At 45.0% G+C, this 21,368-nt stretch overlaps 1 protein-coding gene across 4 annotated transcripts in view; it reads right to left on the reverse strand.

Annotated features, from left to right (window-relative positions):
- Positions 1-11,965: 11,965 nt before the first annotated feature.
- The window catches only part of RAD51B (RAD51 paralog B), a 424,230-nt gene continuing 414,827 nt past the window's right edge, over positions 11,966-21,368 (reverse strand). Inside the window, exons 11-13 of one of the 4 annotated variants that reach the window (XR_012056346.1) lie at positions 19,164-19,623; positions 15,746-15,888; positions 11,982-14,716 (exon numbers count right to left, since the gene is read on the reverse strand). Coding sequence is in view for 1 of the 4 variants with exons in the window: in XM_072930101.1 (XP_072786202.1) it covers positions 19,619-19,623 (5 nt within the window). In the remaining 3 variants the exon portion in view is untranslated. Of the gene's footprint in view, positions 15,889-16,026; positions 19,624-21,368 lie in introns of those variants that run through there. The other 3 variants (XR_012056347.1, XR_012056345.1, XM_072930101.1) reach the window with 3 other exon arrangements.

A 21,368-nucleotide genomic window follows, 5' to 3' on the forward strand; every position in this document is an offset into this window, starting at 1 on the left:
AAGGAGGATAGACCAGATGCCTAGTGTATCCAAATAAAGAACCCAAACCAACAAAGTCTTATTTTAGCTTCTGAAACAGAAACTATAAATCTAAATACCCATAAGGAATAGATGATCTGGACAACCAGCAATATCAGACAGACATTGTTCTAGCAATGGTGTCTGTACTTTATTTCTGTCAGCGAGTTAAGGTAGTGATGTGTCTCTTTCTTCATTTAAAAACTGGTAGATAGCGAGGTCCAAGATGACAATTTATATAATTAGAATTTCAAAATAATATATTATACCCCATTTTCTGTACATAGATATTAACTGTGAAAAGACCACAGCTGGCAGAAATGTGGATTTATTCAATTTTTGCACATCTTTCTTTGTGTTCCTGCTGGTAGGACTAGGACTGCCATGACTCTTTCCCACAGGTGGCAATAAAAATTGATTGGGGTCCAGCCTGTTCCTCTGCTTCATTTAAGTAAAACACAAAAAGTGGAAAAAAACCATGAATGCTAAAAAAGTAAAATCCAGTCCAGCTCCAGGTAAAGGCACTGTACCAAATCCTTTTCAGTGCTCTCTGATACACAGAATTGGTCCTTGAACTGCTGTCATTTGGTCTGCTAATAAAACAAATCATAATGTTCAATATGAAGTAAACCAGGAAGAGAGGAAGAAACTGCAATTCAGCAGTAAGTATCTGAGCAGTGTGGAAACAAGTGCTGGTGGGGCTAGAGCCTGCAAATACAGCAAAAGGCCCCTAGCTCACAGGCTGTGCTAGATTTCAGGTGATTCCCAATTGCAGTGGGGAATGAGGAACAGGCAAAAACCTCCTCTAGGAACTGACTGTATTTTGTCCAGCACTCAACAGCTGTTTTGGATCCTGCTTTGTAAAAGATTCAATAAAATTAAAAAAAATAAAAAAAAAAAAAAGAAAAAAGAAAAAGAAAAGAGTGAGTGAAATTGAGATTGGGAAAAGAAACAAAGCGTCCCAAATAAACATGTTTTTGATGGAGGAACTGGGTTTTTGCACCCTAGCACTGTTTGTACTTTCAGATTGTCAGCAATCTAGCGTGCTGAGCAGAGGACAGTGTGGTGGAAATACCTATGAAGCAGTGAGAGCCTTATCAAGGTACTGTACCAGGAAATACACCGCTTTCTTTCCTACTTCATGCACGATACTGTGATTAAACCCAACAGCACGCCTCATCATAACGTGCCTTATCAGCCCCACTATCTGATGACAACAGCAGCCCTCGGGAGACCAGACTGACATCATCCAAAACCTCAGTAGTTCAAGACTGAAGAATGAGGCTAGGCTGCAAGCTGTGCTTGACTGTGTGGATCTGTTTGTACTAAACTTGCAGGTACTTTGCTAGAGAAAAAGGAATATAAAAATCAAGCCCAAACAATGTTTCTGACTGTTCCTGACAGGTTGTCATGCTATTTAGCAAATGAATGCAGCAAGCAAAGGAGGTTTTTTTCCTCAGCAAATACCACAAGTCTGCTCCACAGCTTTCTGTAGCTTTGAGAGAGGGGAGAAAAAAAGGTCAAACCAAGACATTGTCACTGCCTTGAGGATGGTATGGAGCCCCACTCCCAAATTCAGTTGTGTGTGGCTGTGAGGTTTAGGTTCATCCTGTACCACAAACAGGGGCCAGCTGTTGATCCAGGCAGAGCTCTGATTCTCCAGATACTAAACTTCATCATGGCTGGTTCATTGCCAGTCTTCTTGTTTGGTAATGCTGGTTCACCGAGGCAAAGCATACTGGCCCTGGCCTTCTGGCCTCCTTTCTATAATTTAAAATGAGAATTTCTACAGTCACAAAAATAAGAAACAGAAAATAGAGCAGGCTTTTCTTGTGTAATATTCAGCAAACTTGTCTGGTTTTAATTTGTTCTCCCTGTCCTGGGTTCTTCAAAACACCTTCTCTCATTTACGTCAGCATAGATTTACCACACCCCAGTTATTTCAGACCTGGATAGCAGCATGGAAAAAGATTACCAGTTGTCTGGAGCTGATTCCTTACGCCTTGGACAAAAGAAGATCATATGGGACCATACTCGTTCAAGAACTGCCTTTGTATTTGTACAGAACCTAGGACTAGTGACCCTACTCCTTCTTCAAGTTCCCGGTGCTACAAAATCGTTTTCAAAAACACCCCCTGCGTTTAAAGTTTGGGTTTTGGTGGGTTTGTTTTTAGTTGCAATGCAAGCTTTCAGAGGGAAATCAAGCCAGATTTAAATGCTGAATGCATGCATAGCAACCAAAGTAGGGCCATCCAGCACACGGATGCTAAGTGCCATTTACAGCCCCCGCGGAGCCCAGCACCAGCACCCCGGGCCATGCACGGCTGGGGGGCCTTACTGCCCGCTGTGACCCTGGGGCTTTTGAGATGTCCCCGCACCTGTCACATGGATCTGGGGAGCTGCTTTGCACAAGAGATTTGTCTTCCAGAACATGCTTGCTGCTGCCATGAACTGCTGGTTCCTCCCCCTGCCACGGCACCTGCCCGGCCCGGCAGCGCAGGGTGAGTGACCGCTCGGGATGTGAGCGCCAGCTCCTTCGGCCATGTGCAAAGCACTGAAAACCACCCAGCAGAAGGAAAATACAGATGATTTTTATTTTATTGTCTCAGTGAAGGCTTGGCTCAAGGGATGAGCTGCACAGACGTCTGGTGGAAATAAGACTTGCCTTTTAAGACAGAGCATTAGATAAATCCAGCTGTGTTGTGGGACTGCTGGAAGCCTCTCCGAACAAGTGTGGGGAACTTGTAATGGTTTTTGAGGCATAGTGCTATTGTCTATTTTGTTGAACATATTTCTTTGTCTTGATTAACTTTAAGGAGCACCGAGAACACAATGTGCCACAGGGGGAAGACTTACAGAAAGACTTGATTGGAGAATGGAATAATTTTAAAATTTCTTCTCCTACAATACTTTCTAAAATATTCATATTCTGAAGCACACTTGCTTTTTTCTGCTTGATAGATACACCCGGGCTCTTACCCGGCTCTGCTACATTACTCAGTGCTTTAGTTAACTTATTCTCATCATTGCTAAAAATATTGTAAAAACCCGCTTTTAAATAAATGACACAGTGGAAGGTTGTTGAGGTCGGGGATTAGTAAGAAATATAGGTGAGATTTTTCAGATTTACAGACAGCTTCTGGTCCCACTCCTGAGAAGGAAGCGCTTTTGAATGGCTCTTGTGAAATATGCTGATGGTCTGAGCATCCACATCATCAACTCCCCATGACAATTGCCACTGATTGACCACTTGCTGGCTGTCTCCGCTGCAGCCCAGGAATGGATGAGTCATGGAAACAGAATTCCCCTTCACCCTGGCTGCCTCCCAGGCCCTCTGCGGGACTGCATTGCCAACAGAGAAGGAAAGTCAGCGCTGCTTTTTTCGACACTGTGAATCACTGATCAAACAAAACTCTTCTGCTTCCACGGACTTGATATCAAGGCAACTGTTTTCATTACATACTAAGACAACAATCTCAAATAGTGCTGGGCACATTATTTTGTGTAGAAAATTGATTCTGTGCTACTTCAGGCCAGAAAAAAATGTATACCATGTGTGCTAGAAGCTTTATCAGAAGATGCTGAAAACGATTGCCATGCTAGAGTACAGCAGTATTTAGATACTGGTTTTCATTTTCGAATTATTTTCCGACATAGGGTTTGGTTGCATTTTAATTATCTCTAAATGGAACAACCCTCTTGCGGGGGGGGGGGGGGGGGGGGGGGAAGACAATAAAAGAGAAGGAAATTAACAGATTAAGCCCTGGGTGCTTCCCTGAATAGATAATTACTATTTAGGTGGGGAAGGAGGTTCTGTTCCACGAAGTAACTAAATTATTTTTATTTGAGTTCTGCCTGGAACAGTACTCAATATTCACACAACTCTGCTACTGGAACTCAGATATAAATACCAATGAATCCATACAGTGAGGTATTCAGAATTTCCCTCGAGGTATTTTCAAATGGGGAAAAAATAAACCACATAAAAAAGTGTAAAGGGATTTTTGTCTTGACACCAGATGTATGGTGGGAGAAAGAAGTGCAAGTCCTGCCTTAATGCAAGCCCTTTGCCTTGAAAGGAGCTTTTCAGGTGTTGTCAGCCTGCCGCACACGGCCTGAGTGCATCTCGGGGCAGGGCTGGTGACTGTGGGATCTGTGCAGGTGGGTCAGGCCAGCACCTTCCGCCTTCATTCCTTCCCTCCCCCATCCCTGTCTTTTCCTGTCCTTCCCTGCCCATGTCATCCATGCACACCAGGAAATGTCCTGTCCTCCCCTCCAAGCTGCTTGCCAGGATGTTTCCTGCAAAATTTCCATGTCTCAGGGAGTAGCAGTGCAATGGGTGATTGTGTAATCCCTTCGGTGCTGGAGTTTGTCCTGGCTCTTGTGGTGTGTCAGGATCCAGTGGTGCTGGGATCCAAAGCACCACTGAGATGCTGTCTGTGACTCAACACCAACTGGACGCTTTCAGCTCACAAGCCTGTGATGCATTGATGCACTTGGATTAAACAACAGGGTATGGAAATGAGAGCTGTAATACGAATTGTACCTTGTGTCCAGCATCAAAGCCATAAACAGAGCTTACCAGAGAGCCCCCAGTGCAGACAACCCCACCTCATCACTCCTGTTTTTCAAATGGGGGGGTGGGAGTGTCATGGCCCCTGCCAGTTTTCCCTTGTGGGAAATGCATCCTTACTTGCACACTGGAGATAACTTTGGCTGCAGGCACTGGGAGAAGTGTCAGTGCAGTGGTGCCATGCTTATGCCCATCAACTGTAATGGGAGGGTCTGGTGACAGCTCAGCCATTGCCCCACTTCTTCCTGAACTGGGGTTTTGGGAGCTGTGCCACTCCAGGCACTGGGGCAGAAAGAGGTTGGGAATGGGATGTCCTGGGTGTTGGTAACCACGCTGCCTCTCACCTCTTGTGATTCTGTGCTGCTGCAGAGGCTATGGCTGCTGGGACACGGAGGTGGCATGGCACAGCTGTGGGGACACCCTGGCTTTCATCAGGGTGAGCAGTCTGATCTGCCTCAGCAGCCATACACAATCAGCCTTGCATTTGCTTTCCAAAACAATCATATCTGGGAGGAAAGTGGAGCTTCTGCCACAGACATGGACAAGGATGTACTGGTTTAGACCAACAGGCCATCTAATCTGTGAACCTTCATTCAGCCAAGCTGGGTGCTTCTCAAAGAGACCTTAAGCCTCCCTGGAGCTGTGCTATGTTATCCCATGGAGAGTGCTGGGAAAACAGTGACTTAACCTGGAGGAGTTCAAGGAAGGGCAATACAGAAGTAATGATGCACTGGGAACCCTTCTGGTGGAAAGGGCCACAGTTTTGCAACGCTGCTCTTTGACGGGGCGTTACCCACATTTCCCAGCCTGGCAGATTTAGATTGCTGCACTGGTCCTTCCTGAGGTCACATCTTAAACCCTCTCAGAGACTGCAACCACTGCAGAAGCCCAGTGCACTTGGTCAAGGGGTAATCTCCTTGGGGGCACACAATGCCCATGTCCCTTCAGAAATAGTCCTATGGCTCATAGGTTTCTGGGGTGTAGTTTGGGTGTTGGTTGGTTCCCATAAAAAACTGAATGGCCCACAATTGGCTGTAATGAGCGTCTGACTCTCCCTGTTGCACTGTCACAGCAACTGGCAGCAGGAATGTATGCTGGAACACCCTTGCTGGAAAAGGGAATGTCTCTGTAGGGGCACTGGGACACACAGATACTGGAAACCCCTTCCAGGACTGGTCTGAATTTTCTGGTTTTCCTGTGCCACTTCTAAAGCCAAATTTTGGAGATATTCAAGTTTTGTGGGAGGAAAAATCTGGTCCCCAGGATGAGGGAAACACTGAAAAGGATTTCTGGCTGTGCCACCTTACTGTTTACTTGACTGGTGAGCCCAATATTTTCTTATTGCAACATTGAATTGATTTGTTAATTACTTTTTGGGTTATCCAGAGCCTTGAACAGGTTTTCCTTTACTTAAAAAAAAAAAACCAAAAAACCCCCATACAATTCCTCTACAGCACTGACTAGCTAAGCTGAGAGATGCTCTTGTGAACTGGTTGTTGTCCTAAGGGAGACAGGGCTAGAGTCAGGCTTTGCTCTACAAAGTAGAGGGGACCAGTCTGAAAAAAGAATCAAATAATACCCAACTCCACAAAGCACTTTGGAATCATGTTGTGGTTTTGATTTGGTTTGTAACTCTTCATGTAAGCCAAACTTACAGACAAACTTTAGAAAGATCTGCCAAGTGTTAAAAGAAAACATTTTAATACAAAAGGGTACTCAAATTCAAATTGGATCAAACTCTTGTTTCGTTCTAGGAATCATTGTAATTAGGGAAGGAAAAAAAACCAACAAAAAGAACCCACTGTGACAGTACTTTGCAAAATCCCAGAAGTACAGAAAATACCTGCTAATATGTTGTGAAAAAAGCAGTTTTATTTTCAGATAACTACAAGAAGATCTGAACACAGCTAGTAGCTGGTGGGTAGATCTGTAACCTTCTGTGAATGGTAACCACATTAACTGCACTTAGAGTAACTGCAGAGCTCCAGACCAGAGCTGAGGTACCCCTAACACCCTATCTATACTTTATTTCAAGTGCAAGTGATGCTTGGCTGGGGTTTGGCCTTGGCAGCTCCACAACAGAGGTGCAAATCTGCTTGGGTGCACTGCTTTGCATTTAGCAGTCTGGAAGGCACCAAAAGTGATTACAGCTGCCTGGTCTGCATGTGTGTAAGCTGCACACAGGCTGTGTTTTTGATGAGAGTATATGTCTTGTTAAGATAGGCTTAAACTGAAAGTGTTGGAGAAAATGAGCTCAAGAAGGTTCCCAGTCATGTTTCTGCAACTTGGCTGTTTGAAACAGCAGCTTGTGATGCTGAACGTAAATAAATTGCTAAATGAAATAGCCTTGATTTAGGGATTGAAGTGGATACCTAAGATAGGAAGAAATGCCCAAAAGCCTCTGATGTTGCACCATTTTTCAGAAGTAGCAGGGTCATGCCTGCTTGTCCTAGACTGATTGGCACAAAACAAGATCAAGTTGTTGGCGTGGGTGGCCTATGTGGAGCATGTGGCACCTGCCATGACCACGTGGCTGCACAACCTCACCCAGACCCACAGTATCTCCTGCAAATCAGATCTTTGCTCCACTTGTCTCCACACCAGGAGAGATCTCCTTTCCCTGCAGTGCCCTTCTATGCTTGCAGCTGGGACCCAAAGAGGCAGTGCTGGTGGTGGGATTCAAACCAGACTTTCCCAGACCCTGTGTGTTCCTGTCCTGCCTCATGCTCCTTCAGAAACTGTTAATCATCCTGAACTACTTACTGGTTTTGTGATCTTAAACAGGGCTTGAACTCAGCTTTCTAGAGGTGAAAGCACAATGTCTTACTGTAACTCATTTTGCCAGCCAATCCTATCCTGAACCCAACAATATTTTAATCTCAAAATCCAACCTCAAAACCCACAGCATTTTCAGTTACTGTATTTCATCACCACACAGCTGAAAACAACTCTTTTTTTTTTAAACCACCCTTGTTTTTCTAAAGTGAATCACAAACCATGGAGCTTAACAGACAAAAAAGACCCAGAGACAAATCCTTGTGTTTATAAGGAATAATGTAGTTAGAGTAAGAAAGTATTTATCTACAGTCACATGGATATAACAGAGTTAGAACATTCAGCCACCCCATGGCTAAGCCAGATAGTTAATTTTAAAGAAGCCAAAAACCATTGTTCCCTACAAAATACTTGTGGTGGTATACCTATTAGTCAGTAATTTTTTAATTTGCCCATGGACGTTCTTACCTTTTCCCTGGAAGTTAACTTCACACTCTTCTAGATTTGGTCCTGCTAAGTGGTCTGCTGTTCATTTTACTGCCATTCTTGGCTGTGCCTTCTTGAATCACACCAAGGAATAATTAACAATAACACAACTCTGGTTCTCAGTGGATTTCCCCATCAGAAAAATGTTGACCATCAGAGTGCTCAGTGCAGCACCCATGAATAGTGTATAGCCCTTCGAGGGAAATCTGGTCTGTTTAAGTCACTTCAGTTAATTGGTGAGAAAACTGGGACATCTGAATTTATGCTCTCATAGAACTGCTACAGGATAGCCAAGGGAGAAAGCCGGATCTTCAGGCTGTCATTCCAAAGCAACAGCCACCTTTCTTCCCATGGTGTTTACACTTATGGAGAGTAAATGGGCATTTCACAACCTGAGGAGGTGTTTACAGTTCCCAGCCTCTGCTTACAGATGTGCTGGGATAATGGCTCCTGGTATGTGTTTGGTACTTGTGCTGATGAAGGGGCTGGGAGGAAACCCTCAGTCCTGGAGGCCTGGTTTCATTGACCAGGTTTTACTGACACCCAAGGAAACTTGACCTATTCCAGATTTAAAAACATTTATCCAGCAGCAGAAGCCTGGCCCTCAAGACCAACTGATGCTTAGGTAAAACATGAGCATAAATGCAGATGTGTCAGAACTATATAAAAATTTGGTCAGAGAAGAGTTGGAAAAAATTCCAGGTGGTCAGCAGTGTCCAAGGTGAGGCCAGTACAGGCTGGTCCTTGCATCAGGCATTGCTCAAAGCTGGTATCAGTAGTATCTTGTGCCTGGGGCTACCGTGGTGAGACCAGCCCTGAACTTTCCCATTGTCCCTCTCCGGGGGTCTCTCGAGGGTAGGACACCTACAGCACAGGACAAGTGTTGCAATCAAGCTCTCAATGGGAGCCGATTACCCTCAGTCATGTCTGGGAGCCAGGGAGGGACGAACTTTGTGTCTTGATCAATGGCGTATATCTTTTTATATGGGGGTTTGCAAAATTAGACTTCATAAGCCTCCCCCAGCCCCTTCCCTGAAAGCTACACCCACATTTTTCTCATGGATGACTCATTGTTAAAACAAGATATTTCTTCAGCTGGAGTTTTTCTACACTATGAATTAGAAACAGCTGAACAGCTGCCCTGACATCAGGCTCCTCAGGTGATGGGAAGAGCATGCCTCAGTATGCCAGCATACATGACTTTGCACACAAGTCTATACTTTATATAATTTTGAGTTTCTCTTTTGCCCTTTCCACTCCTTTTCCTTTCAGTTTCTTTTATTTGTTGCATTTGGTTTTGATTTTTTTTTTTTAATTATGCCTCTCCACCTCTGTTCTACATGCAGAGACACAAACACTTGCCTTCTTCATTCCATACGATAGTACGGAGAGACATATAAAATTACCTCATCCATTCCTTCATGGATAAACAGAAAAAGATGATGGAGTTCTTTCATATGATACAAGAAAAGAGAGTTAAAACAAATCAGTTTAAATTAAACAAAGGAAAACATTAGATGAAATAACAGGAAAAGCATCCTCAATCTGTCAGATTGAAGAATAATTTGTTTCTCAAGGGCAGTGACTGAACTGGACATTATTTTTTTGGGAGTGATAATTCTTCTCTGTCCCTAGAGTGAGGTGTGTCTTCATCACTTTGTTGTGTGCAACTCTGAAATCAGCAACATGGGAAACCACGGGGGCAGAGATGTCAGAAATGGTAAGAGGTTTCCTGAGGTGATAAAAAGGCCACCTGGGAGGTGGTTGTGAAGGAAAATTCCAATGCCCGTGTACAATATTTGGAAGAAATAAACAAAGAGGCTTGAGGTTAAGATGCATTCACATGTGAAGATTGCTTACCTTTAGGTTATCCTCACTGGAGGATTCTCCGTAGATGTGAGACTTTCAGACCCTTTTCAAAAATTGCACTTTGGAGTTAAGATGAAGGCTATGGAAGTGGGAAAAAAAACCCTAATGTACATATTTAGGCACATGTCCTGCAAGCAAATCCAGAGAGGCTGGGAAAGTGGTAAAGGTCAGGAGACTTGCTCTGAGGAGCAACCCCACAGCCCTGCAGCTGTTTGGCCCGGAGGAGCACAGGCACCTGACTTGCGACACGACACTGGCACGGAGCAGGGATCCATGGATCCGCTCACCCCCTGCCACTGCTGTCCCACAGCTGCTGGCTGTCCTGGGGGCAAGGCTCCGTGGGCACAGGGAAGGCTGGACATTCCACCACATCCTGACCCCAACTGCCCAGCAATCCTCTTCTTCTGCATGCACCATGGTGGAGAAACAGCCTTAATAAGCTGGCTGGCTGGGAGTGCTTTGGCTGTGGGCTGTGCAGGGCAGGAGCAGCCCTTCTTCACCTCCTGATCAGCTGCAAACAACCAAACAACCGCTGAGGGCAATTAACAACTCGACAGGCTGAACAGGTAGGGTGAGCATGGTGGCAGAGCAAGTTCCCCCCACACTCCACTACCCACAGTACTGCAGCTGAAGTCTCTACTTGAATCAGAGTGTGTTAGGTGTGGTACATGAGTTATGCTTGAAAAGTTTAATGAATTCAAGGGTACAGCCTCAACTAGCAGCTAAGAGCTATAAATGAGCCTTGGGGCAAGCAAGCCAACTTTCGCTCAAGTTGATAGAGGTACAGTCTTTTGGCTTCAGTGGGAACAGATGAGGTCCCTCATAGCCAGCCAAGGAGAGATTAACCTAATGATGTAATGGTGCTTGTAACTGCCTGCTCAGCCTTAATTCTGCTCTGACATTGTGAGCATGTATCACAGCACAGTCTGTAATTACTTGATCACATACTACTTGCTCTGTGAGACGCCCGCCCATTTGAGGTGCAGGACGGGAGGTAAGGGCAGAAAGGTTCTCTCCAGCCCCTGTGACATTGTCCCATATCCTACAGGACTGCTCTACAACACGCTTCCTGCAGGGTCTTGGGCAAGAAAAGGCTGTAACATGAATGTGGCAGGGACTGAGTTATGGTTTTGCCGGTATCATAAGCCTGACTTTTTCTAAATAGAGGAACTTGGATTTTCATTCTTATTGAGCTCTGAGCGTAGCTTTATGCTACGGGTAGTTAACAGCAATAGTGGCTTTAGGTCTAAACTGTCTATACAGCCTATCCAGATCCTTGCTGCAGGAGGTTTGAAAATCCCTTGGCTGAGGCATGGAGGCACACCTACCTTCTGGCAAGAGTAGACAGCATTGCTGTTGGCATCTGTACCACTTAAAACCAAAGGTTTTATCTCCCTGATCTGACACCACAAGCTCACTCTGCTTCTGAACATCTTTCCAATCTCACCATCTACTTCTTTTAACATGTTCCAGAGGCTCTGCTGGCCTGGCTTCCAGCATCCCCATAACTGATAGCTAAAGGGTTGGCTGAAGATCCTTGTGCCCACTGACAAATGAGAGTGAATGGAATAAATGGAGAAAGGATATGGAAGGAAATCCTGAAGCAGTGAAAATGGAAGACAAGAACTTAGTGAGTGAGCTTAGAAGGAAAAAGACACGTGTGACCTTGGTAATGTCAGGAAGCACAAGGAGAGATGCAGGGGAGAAAGGAGCTGCAAAGAATCTAAAGGGTCATAAGGAAAAAGAACATCCAGAGCAGAAAGAAAGGTCAGGGCATGAGAATAAACGAGGAAAAAAAACAGATGAAAGTAAACAAAACAGAGAAAACAAAGAAAATAGCTCAATCTGGAGGCGAAAACAGGAAGACCACACAATACAGCACTAGCAAGCAAGCCTGCGGATGAGTTTCCCCTACGCTACTTCATGTCTAGACCCCAGAGGCTCACCCTTGTGGGACCCTGGCATTGTCCTGCAGGGACTGATCAAGAAGGGGCAAAGTGTGATGGCCACCTGGTGCTACAGACAAGCCACTGTCCCTGCTCCTGGTGGGGCTCCCTGGCCTTTCTGGCATTCCCTTCTCACCCCAGCAGCCCTTAATTCAGTGCACTTTCACTGCTGTTCCTGTCATCAGGCATTGCAACTCAGTCACCTGTTGACTGGGGTCTCTCTGTAGGAGAGACACACTGAGGGGCAACATGCTGGCTTGGTGCTGATACCCCCTGAAAGACTAATACTTTGTGATATAAAAGGAACAAATGCAAAACCCCCAAATTTTGTCTCCTGAAAGGATGTCTGGGCTACAAAATGTTACAAGAGCATCTTCCTCTTCAGTGAGTCTTCTTTACGCCCGAGTTTTACCTAATGCAGGAATGGAGTAATCCTACTGATGTCACTGGGCTGATGCCAGTGTAAAAGTGGCGTGTGTGCCTGGTGAAATAGGTCAGAGCTGGGTACTAGGAGGCACAGCTGCTGAGTTCACTGATAAAAAGGAGCTTCTGCAGCCAAGCCACCCTCCTCTCCGGGCATGGCTTGGGGCCGGGGGCTGGCCTGGTTTCCTCTAGCACCCCTTTCCATCCAAGCAAACATTTTCTACAAGTCTTTGGCAGAAGAATACCAGTTTTGTTGAGGTTTCACATTTCCTATGGGTAAAAGCAAGATAAAGAACTATGCTCCTGGTGTTGTAAGGACTGCATAATTTTTTTTAGTTTGTTGAATGGAATAAAGCAGCTAAGGTAGAAGTTGTGACCACTGATCAGCTGCTTGATTTCACACCCTATTTTTTGTACTGAAGTGCAAGAGATTATTATTATTCTAATCCCATGTGGGTACTTGACTTCTTACAAAAGCTTTCCATCAGAGATGTGAAATGAAGTGTTATCCTTGGAGCCATATTAATGCCCAAGCTGGGCCTACTCTGCCATTACACAGAGCGTAATTCTGTGTAGTCACTGTGCTGCTGGTGTCGAGCATATTGCTTTGGGATTTCTGGGGTCATGTAAGCTGCTAATAAACAACACATGTCTTTCCTATGGATGGATCCCTTTACTTCACACAACAGTACCAGCGCAATCCACCCCACACCCATCACACCTAATCTTTCATTGGAAGCAAATATTGAGAAAAAACCCCAACTCACGAAGCATGAAATAAGGAAGAAAGAAAAGTGACGTTCATCCAAAGAACTTGGCAGAGCCCTGCGTGCCCCATGTGAGGAACTGGGCAGCTGACTTCCAGCATCCCAGGTGATGTAATGTTGGTTTAAGGGCGTACACGCCTCTGTGTGCTAATGAACAGAGCAGGCTGAGGCAAGTAACTGCACAGACAGCTCTGGAAAGCCGCTAGCAAGAAATGCACCTTGGTGTGTGTGTGTGAAGTGGCCACCACACGCTCCCTCCCCGTGCCCTTTGATGCCGGGAAAGAATGCTCTGCTTTCCGAACCAAAGGTGCTCGGTTTTGCCTGTGGGCTATGCGGAAATTTGAGAAGGTGGAAGCAAGAAGCAACTTGTTCTGTCCGGGAGGAAAAGCAGTCTGCAGCTATTTACACTGCACACTGCAGCTTTTGAACGAGGTGGCCGGAGTGCCTGCAATGGTTAAAGCCCGGCTTTCTTTCCGCAGGGCTGCTGCTTGCCCTGCTGTGCTGCCCACCAGCAGCTGCGTTTGCCCCATCCGCGGCAGCAGGCTGGTACCGGGTGGTTTGGATCCGGTGGTTCTCGTCTGAGATCCCGCTGTGGTTTTTTCGGTCTTGCAAGGCACTGTGCTTTTGTTCCAGCGGTGTGTGCGAGGCATGACGAGGGAAACTGTTTCCTGTTTGTGTGTCTGTATGGACGTAACAGCCACTTTTGCTGCACGTGAGGCACTGGGGGTTTTTGTTCCGTCTTTCTCCAACACCTTCTGGGTAATGTTTTCCGCATTTGGTCTCAACCCACAGTCCTCTTCTCAGAAAACTTAAGAGAGTCACCCCAGCTATATTTCCATGGGTGGGCGTTTGTTTATATACACACACACATATATGTGTTAAAAATATCCTGCTTAATTCAGGTACTATTAGAATATTCCATTATCTGGCAATAATCTAGTTGAGGCAAGCAGCAGTTTAAGCAGTGTAAAATGGTCTAAACCTTCTCTTTGTATTCTGTCTGGAAGGAATTTATCTCTTTCACGCAGCTCTGGCTGGCAGGTTCTGGTGGTCTAAGGGGAGCCAGCCTCAGGAGTTCCCCGAAGAGAGCCACAGTGGGAGGGTGCTGCTCCCAGCCTGGTGCCCCTTCTGCTGCAGCTGGGGTAGATGCTGGCCCAGCCCCAGCCCCAGAGAACACTGGCTATCGATTACTGCTCCTGCTGACAAATTTACATATAAAAGCCGAACGTGAGAGATAACTAACAGATAAGCCTGCCATTTTCCAGGTGCTGGAAAACCTGACTGCCTTCTTTTTACAAACACGGCTTTAAGTACTATTCACCTCGGGGTGTGGATGAGTTTATCTTGGTTGGGAATCCACGGAAATGACTTTTAACCCCTAGCATTGTAATAGGTTGCCCAATGCATCCATATAAACACGATGCACACTTACAGTGTAATGATCCCTGGGGTTTATTAAATACCATAACAAGGCCTTTCGGAAGGCAGCCAGATAGCCTGTTCCTCCCAGCTATATTATTAAGAAAGGCCAAACTCTTGCAACAAAATGCTTTAAAGGTGTGTTGTTTTTATTTTGTTGGGTTTTTTGGTTTGTTTTGTTTTAACTGACCTTGAATTATTTAGCATGGTCTCTAAGGGATTATTGTTTCATGTCCCTTTTTAGCATTTGAGATCCAAAGTATCCCATGAAATAGTCCCTGCAGGAAGCAGCCAATTAACCCTTCTGTGTTTCCATCAGTGACCTGCAGCTCTGGAGAACTTCTTCCCTTCTCAAGCCCCAGAACATTGCAGGCAGTAGCAGATTTCAAGTACAGGACTGAGCTGAAAAGTGATTATGTACAAATACATATGGCAAGGTCCTGCAAAATTTAAGAATATGAAATCAACAGCAGGCCAGGCAAATTTAATTGAAGGCCACAGAGATTAACTCTAGAAAGCAGTACACCTGAATAAAAAAAAATTACAAGTTTTATGAAGCTACAAAATAGTATATATGACTTATGGTGTGTTAGCAAAGCTAGGGTTGAACCAATATACAGTAAAAAAAAAAAAGAAATAATAATTTCTGGTTGTCAATAAAGAAAAGATTCTGCAGTTTATTACATGGCTTGTCTGTGTTGGTGCTGCAGGGCTAGAAGAAATAAAAAGTAATAAAATCTGACTTTGTTTCTAATACCAGCAGATCCAATGCTAAATATGCAAAGGCACAACTCTGTTTTGAAAGATTGTACATTTTTCCATAGCTTTTCTCAGAGAAGATAACACACTCAGAATGAGGTGCAGAACTGTTACTGAAAAAAGTTCCCTTTTCAGAATATTTGGGGAGGTTGGTGTATTGCTAAGCAGAAGTGGGAGAAAGCTAACTAGTCATGTAACCCTTCCCCAGGCCATGAACACGCTGTACCCAGCACTGTGCCTGCCACGGATGTGGCATGTCCCAGGGGAGCTATGGGGCCTAGGAACCCACATGCCTGCCCTGTCCTCCCACAGGCTGTCAGCTGCCATGGCCACGCTGCCTGTGTCAGGCACTGCATGCCAAGGGAAGACATGTGGGTGCCTCCAGCCCCAGGGGTTGGCAGGCACTGCTGTGGGATGGGGATCCTGAATGGTGGACTGGCATTCCTTGTGTTTGAGCAGGGAATAAAGCTCCTGGGCTTCAGATTCACCCCACCTGGGAGGTTTTGTTGGCTTCTGGGAGGTGCTCTCTACAGGAGAAGGCGGCTCAGCAGCCATGGCACAGCAGGGCATTCCTGATGGCCAGGCCCCCCCTTTCCTGCCCACCTGGCAGGGGCACGGGGCCCCATCCCAGCCGCCCTACTGCAATGCAGCAAGGACATACCTGCTTGGTTTGGGTAAACCACCAAGCTGCAAAGATTTAAAAAACTTACCCAGTTTGGCTAAGCCTTTGTAGATTAGCAAAACGGGCTGGAGAATTACCAGAAGTTGCTGCCCGTCATCGTGTCTGGTGCTTCCTGCTGGGGTCAGGAACACCAGCTGCCCTGCCCTGCTCACAGGAATATCAGCAGTTTCACTTCCACACCCACGGCAAAACACCAGTAAGCAGCAACAAACAGTAACAGTTTAAAAAAAGAAAAAAAAAAAAAAAAAAAAAAAAAGAGACATAAGTGTTTCATAATTCAGATAATTCAGAAAAGATTTACCAGCAGAGGCTACGGGTGACAGAAAATGAACAGGCCCTGACGGGGATTCAGTGTGAAAGGAACCTTTAGCCTGATATACCTGGGTATGGTTGGTAATGGTGGGGACCAGGAACATGCCAAGGTTTGGAAGGGACAGGAGGACTGCTCATGTTTCCTTACAAACCCCTGGAGGGTCCAGCCTGACCTCTGGCAGATTTGCAGACCTGCCTGACCTCCCTTGCTGAGCCATAGCCCTGTCCTGCACACTCCTGGGGTTCACAGCTTTGACCCTCCTGCTGCCCCCCTCCCACAAGCCCCGTGGAGCCCAGAGACAGACAGCAGTGTGGCACAGTGGGCAGCAGTGTGGCACACCAGCTGGTGCCTGAGGGATGGGCATAGCCTGGGGCATGCATATCCCACGGTGCCACACTTGGATCTGCCTCTCAAGAGTGACCAACATCTGATGCATGAGTCCCAGCAATGAGAGGAAGCTGGGTGCTTGAGGCAGGGGTCAGCCATGGTTTGACTTCACTCTCATCTGTGTATTTCTGCATCAGGGTTGACTGCTGTCAGCCTTTTCCCATCCATACAAACCCTGTACATACACAAAGTCTTATTAAGAAAGGATTGGTCTGAATATTGACACATGTTTTGGGGGAGGGAAACCTTCATTTAGCTGAACTCCTTCATCCACCTCTAGTGCCTCCTCTGCCCAAAAGAAAAGGCTGTTCTCATTCACTTCTTTCACTGCAGTTAATTAGTAAGTCTGAGCTGGCCTGTCCTCTGGAGCTGGTAGTGCCTTTAATCTCTCTGTTGCTAGGGCATGCTGACATGCACCACTGGTACCAGTTCCAGCGTGATGTGGGGGATTGTGGAAAGAAAGGGAAAAGGGCTGATCAAACAAAATCTGATTAAAAAAAAAAAAAGAATCGGAAAAAAAAGAGCTCTTTTTGATGAGGCTGAGAAGTTTACAACGAGGGAAAGCACACGGTGAATGATAAGGCCTAAAGGAGCTCATTAAATTGAGGCAAGCTGAGCAGAGTTATCTTATTTCACTCTCTTTCTCCTGACACCCCCATGATGGGGAATTCTTTTATTGAAGTGGGGGCAGGAAGGATCATTTCCTTGCCAAATGTTTGATAGAAATCAATGTATAATTGTTTTCCTAGAAGTTTTTTTTTTTTTGTTTCTTTTGGTCTTTTTTTTAATTAATGCTTTAAACATCTGTAAAGCAAAGTGGAGCCTCAACAAAGGGCACTGCTTGAGAGAAGTGTAGGCTCCAAGTGAAAGAGGTCCCACAGCCCATTATTGTTTCCTTCTCTCAGCTCATCCAGCCTTCTGAGAAATAGCAAGATAGAAGTTAAGTAAGACACAGGGACCTCAGGGATATCAGACATCAAGTATGAATGTAAATGTGAAATGTTTGCCTTGGAAGTAGTTTTGTTTACTTCATTTGATCTGCCTTTACAAAACCAGAGCAAGCATGTGATTTGAGAAGATTCACGTAGAGAAACAAAGTGCTGCCTAGCTAAACCTCACACAGTTATTTCCTTGGGATCTCTGGGAAGTGTCTTCCCTCTGGCTGTGGCCTGTGCTGGCTGCCCCAGGAGCAAAGAATCCCACCACAGCATGTCTCAGTCAGTGCAGATAAATTGAAGAGCTCCAGAATGCAGGAGGCTGCAGGCTCATAGTGAACCTTCCTAGGTCTGTGCCCAGCAGAGCAAACCAGGGTAGGGCTTAATCCTTTGCTGGCAACACAGTGGGAGAATGAAGTGATGGACAGTGCATTCTTTCTTTCCATCTGAAAATTAGTCAGGTTGCTAACCAGAGCTCCATTTTGAAAGTCTGAATAAATTATGGACCACAAAACTGAAGTGAGCACCTGCCCCATGCAGCTTTTTACTCACAGAGTAATGAAATGAGCACTCACTTTCTTGTGGGGACAGAAAGGGGTGGTGTGACTGCAGCTGTGCCAGCCAGAACAGCTCTGGGCACTGGGGTGGGACAGCAGTGACAAACGGCATGTCGTCTCTGCAAAACTCCACCACACCTAACAAAAATTTTTAGGGATTTTTGATGGCTTTACTTGATCCTTTCTTTCATGGACCCTAAAGGAGGCTTTGAAAAATCACCTCACAGTTCTTATTAAAAAGCAATCCATTATTGTAAAGAAATAATTTAGCCTCTCTCACCTAGAGGTCTTTCTCCCTACCTTTGTACTTCCCTCTGGCCAAGAATTCCACTCCTGCTATGCAGGTGATGACATGGACTGCTCACTTGTACTAGAAAGGATAAAGTTAGCCATTTCCAAAGGCAAGAACAGCCTTTAAATGTGCAAATATGTTTTTATTCATCTCTCCTCCTACTTTCAAGAGTTTCCCCTCCCCTCCAGCTATAGGAGCACATAGAGAGCCTTGCTGCATTGGAAAGTGATGGATTTTACACATGGCAGTTCAGCCTTAATAAAGCTTTCCTGGCTTAATCTCCTTCAGGTATCAGCCCATCCTTCTTCTGCAGACTGTTTTAAGACAATCCTTTTTTTTTTTCCCCCCCGAGGGATTTCTTCTTAAGGGGGATCAGGTGTTCCATATCTAGCACATCCCCCACTTTCTTTTCCCCATGTTTCAGTCTTTTTATCTCCAATTTTTCAGCAGAACTGTACCCAAAAGTATGATGAGATATGGGGGAATGGGATGTCAGTGTTATGCCTTACTTTGCCAGGCTGGCCCATGTTAGCAGACAGGCTGATTTTGCTAATATAGTCTGAATTAGTAAATGCATTCCTCACATAAACACAGGTTTACCTAATGGGACATACTGGTAAGGAGAAACTTTTTAAGGACCTTTCATTAACCCTGGTGTCATATGTGTGTATGGCCACACAAATTTTCATGATGCTCCTTCATTCACCCTACACATCTCCACTCATTTGGGGTCTCATGCAGAGCAGGCAAATGCAAGTGCAAAGAGGCTTTGTTTGCTCATTAGATTTGTAAAATAGAAATGGAAAGACAGGCCATTGTAGTCTTCTGTCAATCTCATCCATTGCCCTATAGCACTGTCTGGTTTAATTCACTTTGTACTAACTTTGTACCTGGTCTTAACAGTGGTAACACGTACAGGACAGTGGAAAACTTGTCTGTTGTTTGAATTACTTAATGCTTACCTTTGTCAGCTTGACAACAGTCTTCTGTCCCTTCTTTCCAAGCATGGTGTTTTTTCACTTGTTTCTTGAAAAGTAGTCTCCAGCAATTCTTTATAAGAACTGGAATTGTTGCTGTCATGCTCTCTTGCATTTTAGATGTGATACAGTAAGTGCCTCTGTGCATCAGGGTCTTTACACAAGAGTCACAAATGATCTTTAGATATTGACATGAAGAAGAAGTAAGACAAGTCAAAACAAGATGCAACAAATCCAACAAGATCCAACAAAGCACAACAAAACCACACCAGTAAGCACGTTAAGGGTGGCTGAACAGGGGATATTGTGCTAATGGTGCAGGTTGTCCAGGCTGAGAAGAAGAGGCAATTTTTCTCTCATGGAAAGTTGTCATTACAAGATTGGATAAGAACTCTTTTAGAAGACGGCAACACAGCCCTTATGGTTCTCTCCTTCCAGTGTTAACCTGTAACAAACCACAAATGTTGTGCAAGTTTCTTTATACTGCAGTTTATCAGCAGGGTGTTCTGTTACTTGATTTATGATCAAGGTTGCTTTGGTTTAACAGCAGCTGGTAGTAGAGAACATATCCTGCAGTAGGGTCTGGTTGGTGCCTGTGGTCTGAGGCATAACTAAAACCCATGCAAGGCTGTCTTCTCCTCTCTGGCAACTGGCTGACACTGCAAAACACCAGGAACCCTAAAAACAAAAGCAGCATAATGGGAAGGAAGGCGACTCACAGTTGGGCAAGGGGCCAGCTTTCTCTGCTTTTTCCTCTGAGTCTCCACTTGTGGAAGTCCCTGTTTGCATGGCCTTACTATCAACTGATGTTTTAGCTGTTCATTTGTGGTGAATCATAACCGAAGGGAACAGAAGTACTATCTGAAATTCGCTTCCCCTTGGGCAACAGAAGGACCAGCTGAACTCCTTCCCCTTTTGGCTGCTCAGGCTGCTCTTTTGTCAGAGCACCATTATAGCAGTGCAACACTACTTTATTTACAGACTTGGTGGAACTGCTTCAGCTTCCTTGAGCAGGGACCTTTTGAGTCTTTACTGGTGAGAAGAATATGTGACAGTGGAAGGTAAGTTAGAGCTTCTGTGCAGGCATGACTTCAGAGCCATTACATTACCAGTGAATTCTTAGTTTTTCATACATATGAAAATAAAAACATATTCCCCTCTCCATCAGCTTAGTCTGTTCTGCCCTCAAGCTTGGCAGGCCAGCTGAGAGAAGCCAGCAAAAAAAGTACCCAAATGAGAAAATATTATTTTCTAATGAGCAGCTGAGATGAAACTGAAGAATACTTCTGGCTTTAAACACTTCCAGTATTTGGGACTATGTAAAATTCTGATCTGGATTAAAAATTATTTTTATTTACACCTACCAGTTATGGTAAGGTCAGGAAGTTAAACAATATTTGACTAGCAGAGACTGAATGTTCCCAGGTAGAGCTTAACAATTGGTACGAGATGGAAACAAATATCAGGCTTCTGGTCTTTCCTAGACCAAGAAAACCAGTAGTGATTCCATTAAAACCATTTGCTCAGTAACTAAAGGCACGTAATTTTGGACCCTGGGCAAGGGAGAAGCTCTGGTTATGTAAAAAGCAGCTTGCAGAGAACAGTAACAAGCATCAGCTATCCACAGGAGATATAATAACAGATCCACTTTGAGAAATCATCAGCTCTGCTTTGATCTCAGCCTTGAGGAAATGAGCATACAGAAGCTGGGCTAGATATATGGCAACAAAATCACAAAGGTCACGCAGCAAAATGGGAGTCAATTAGCAAGAGACTTTAAATGACAATTAATTTTCCCATCACTACTTCAGCAGCAAGAGGAAGACGTAGGTGACCAAAAGCATGCTGCCCATTGTGGAAGAAAGGCTCCAGACAGTTCCTGGCTAGTGTGCCAGGGTGCTTCATACCCTTTTTGCATTTGTTATCACTTCAGACAAATATTGCAATCAATGTCAATGACAGAGAGCGGTGAGATCACAAAATTATAATGAAGGCTAGATCAAAAGTTCCTTCAGATAGTGCTGAAGTTGGTTGGGACAGATGAATTTCGTCCTTGGGTAATTGCTACAGCCAGTTAGTTATTTAACCACAAAAGCTCTAAGTGTAACCTCGCCCAGCTCCTGGGATGCTTTATGGAGCCCAGAGATCATACTTGGAAGCCTGGAAAAGTGCAGACGTAGTTCCGGTCTT

The sequence above is a fragment of the Taeniopygia guttata genome, chromosome 5 (assembly GCF_048771995.1).
Source record: "Taeniopygia guttata chromosome 5, bTaeGut7.mat, whole genome shotgun sequence".
In the NCBI taxonomy this organism is placed as follows: Eukaryota; Metazoa; Chordata; class Aves; order Passeriformes; family Estrildidae; genus Taeniopygia; species Taeniopygia guttata.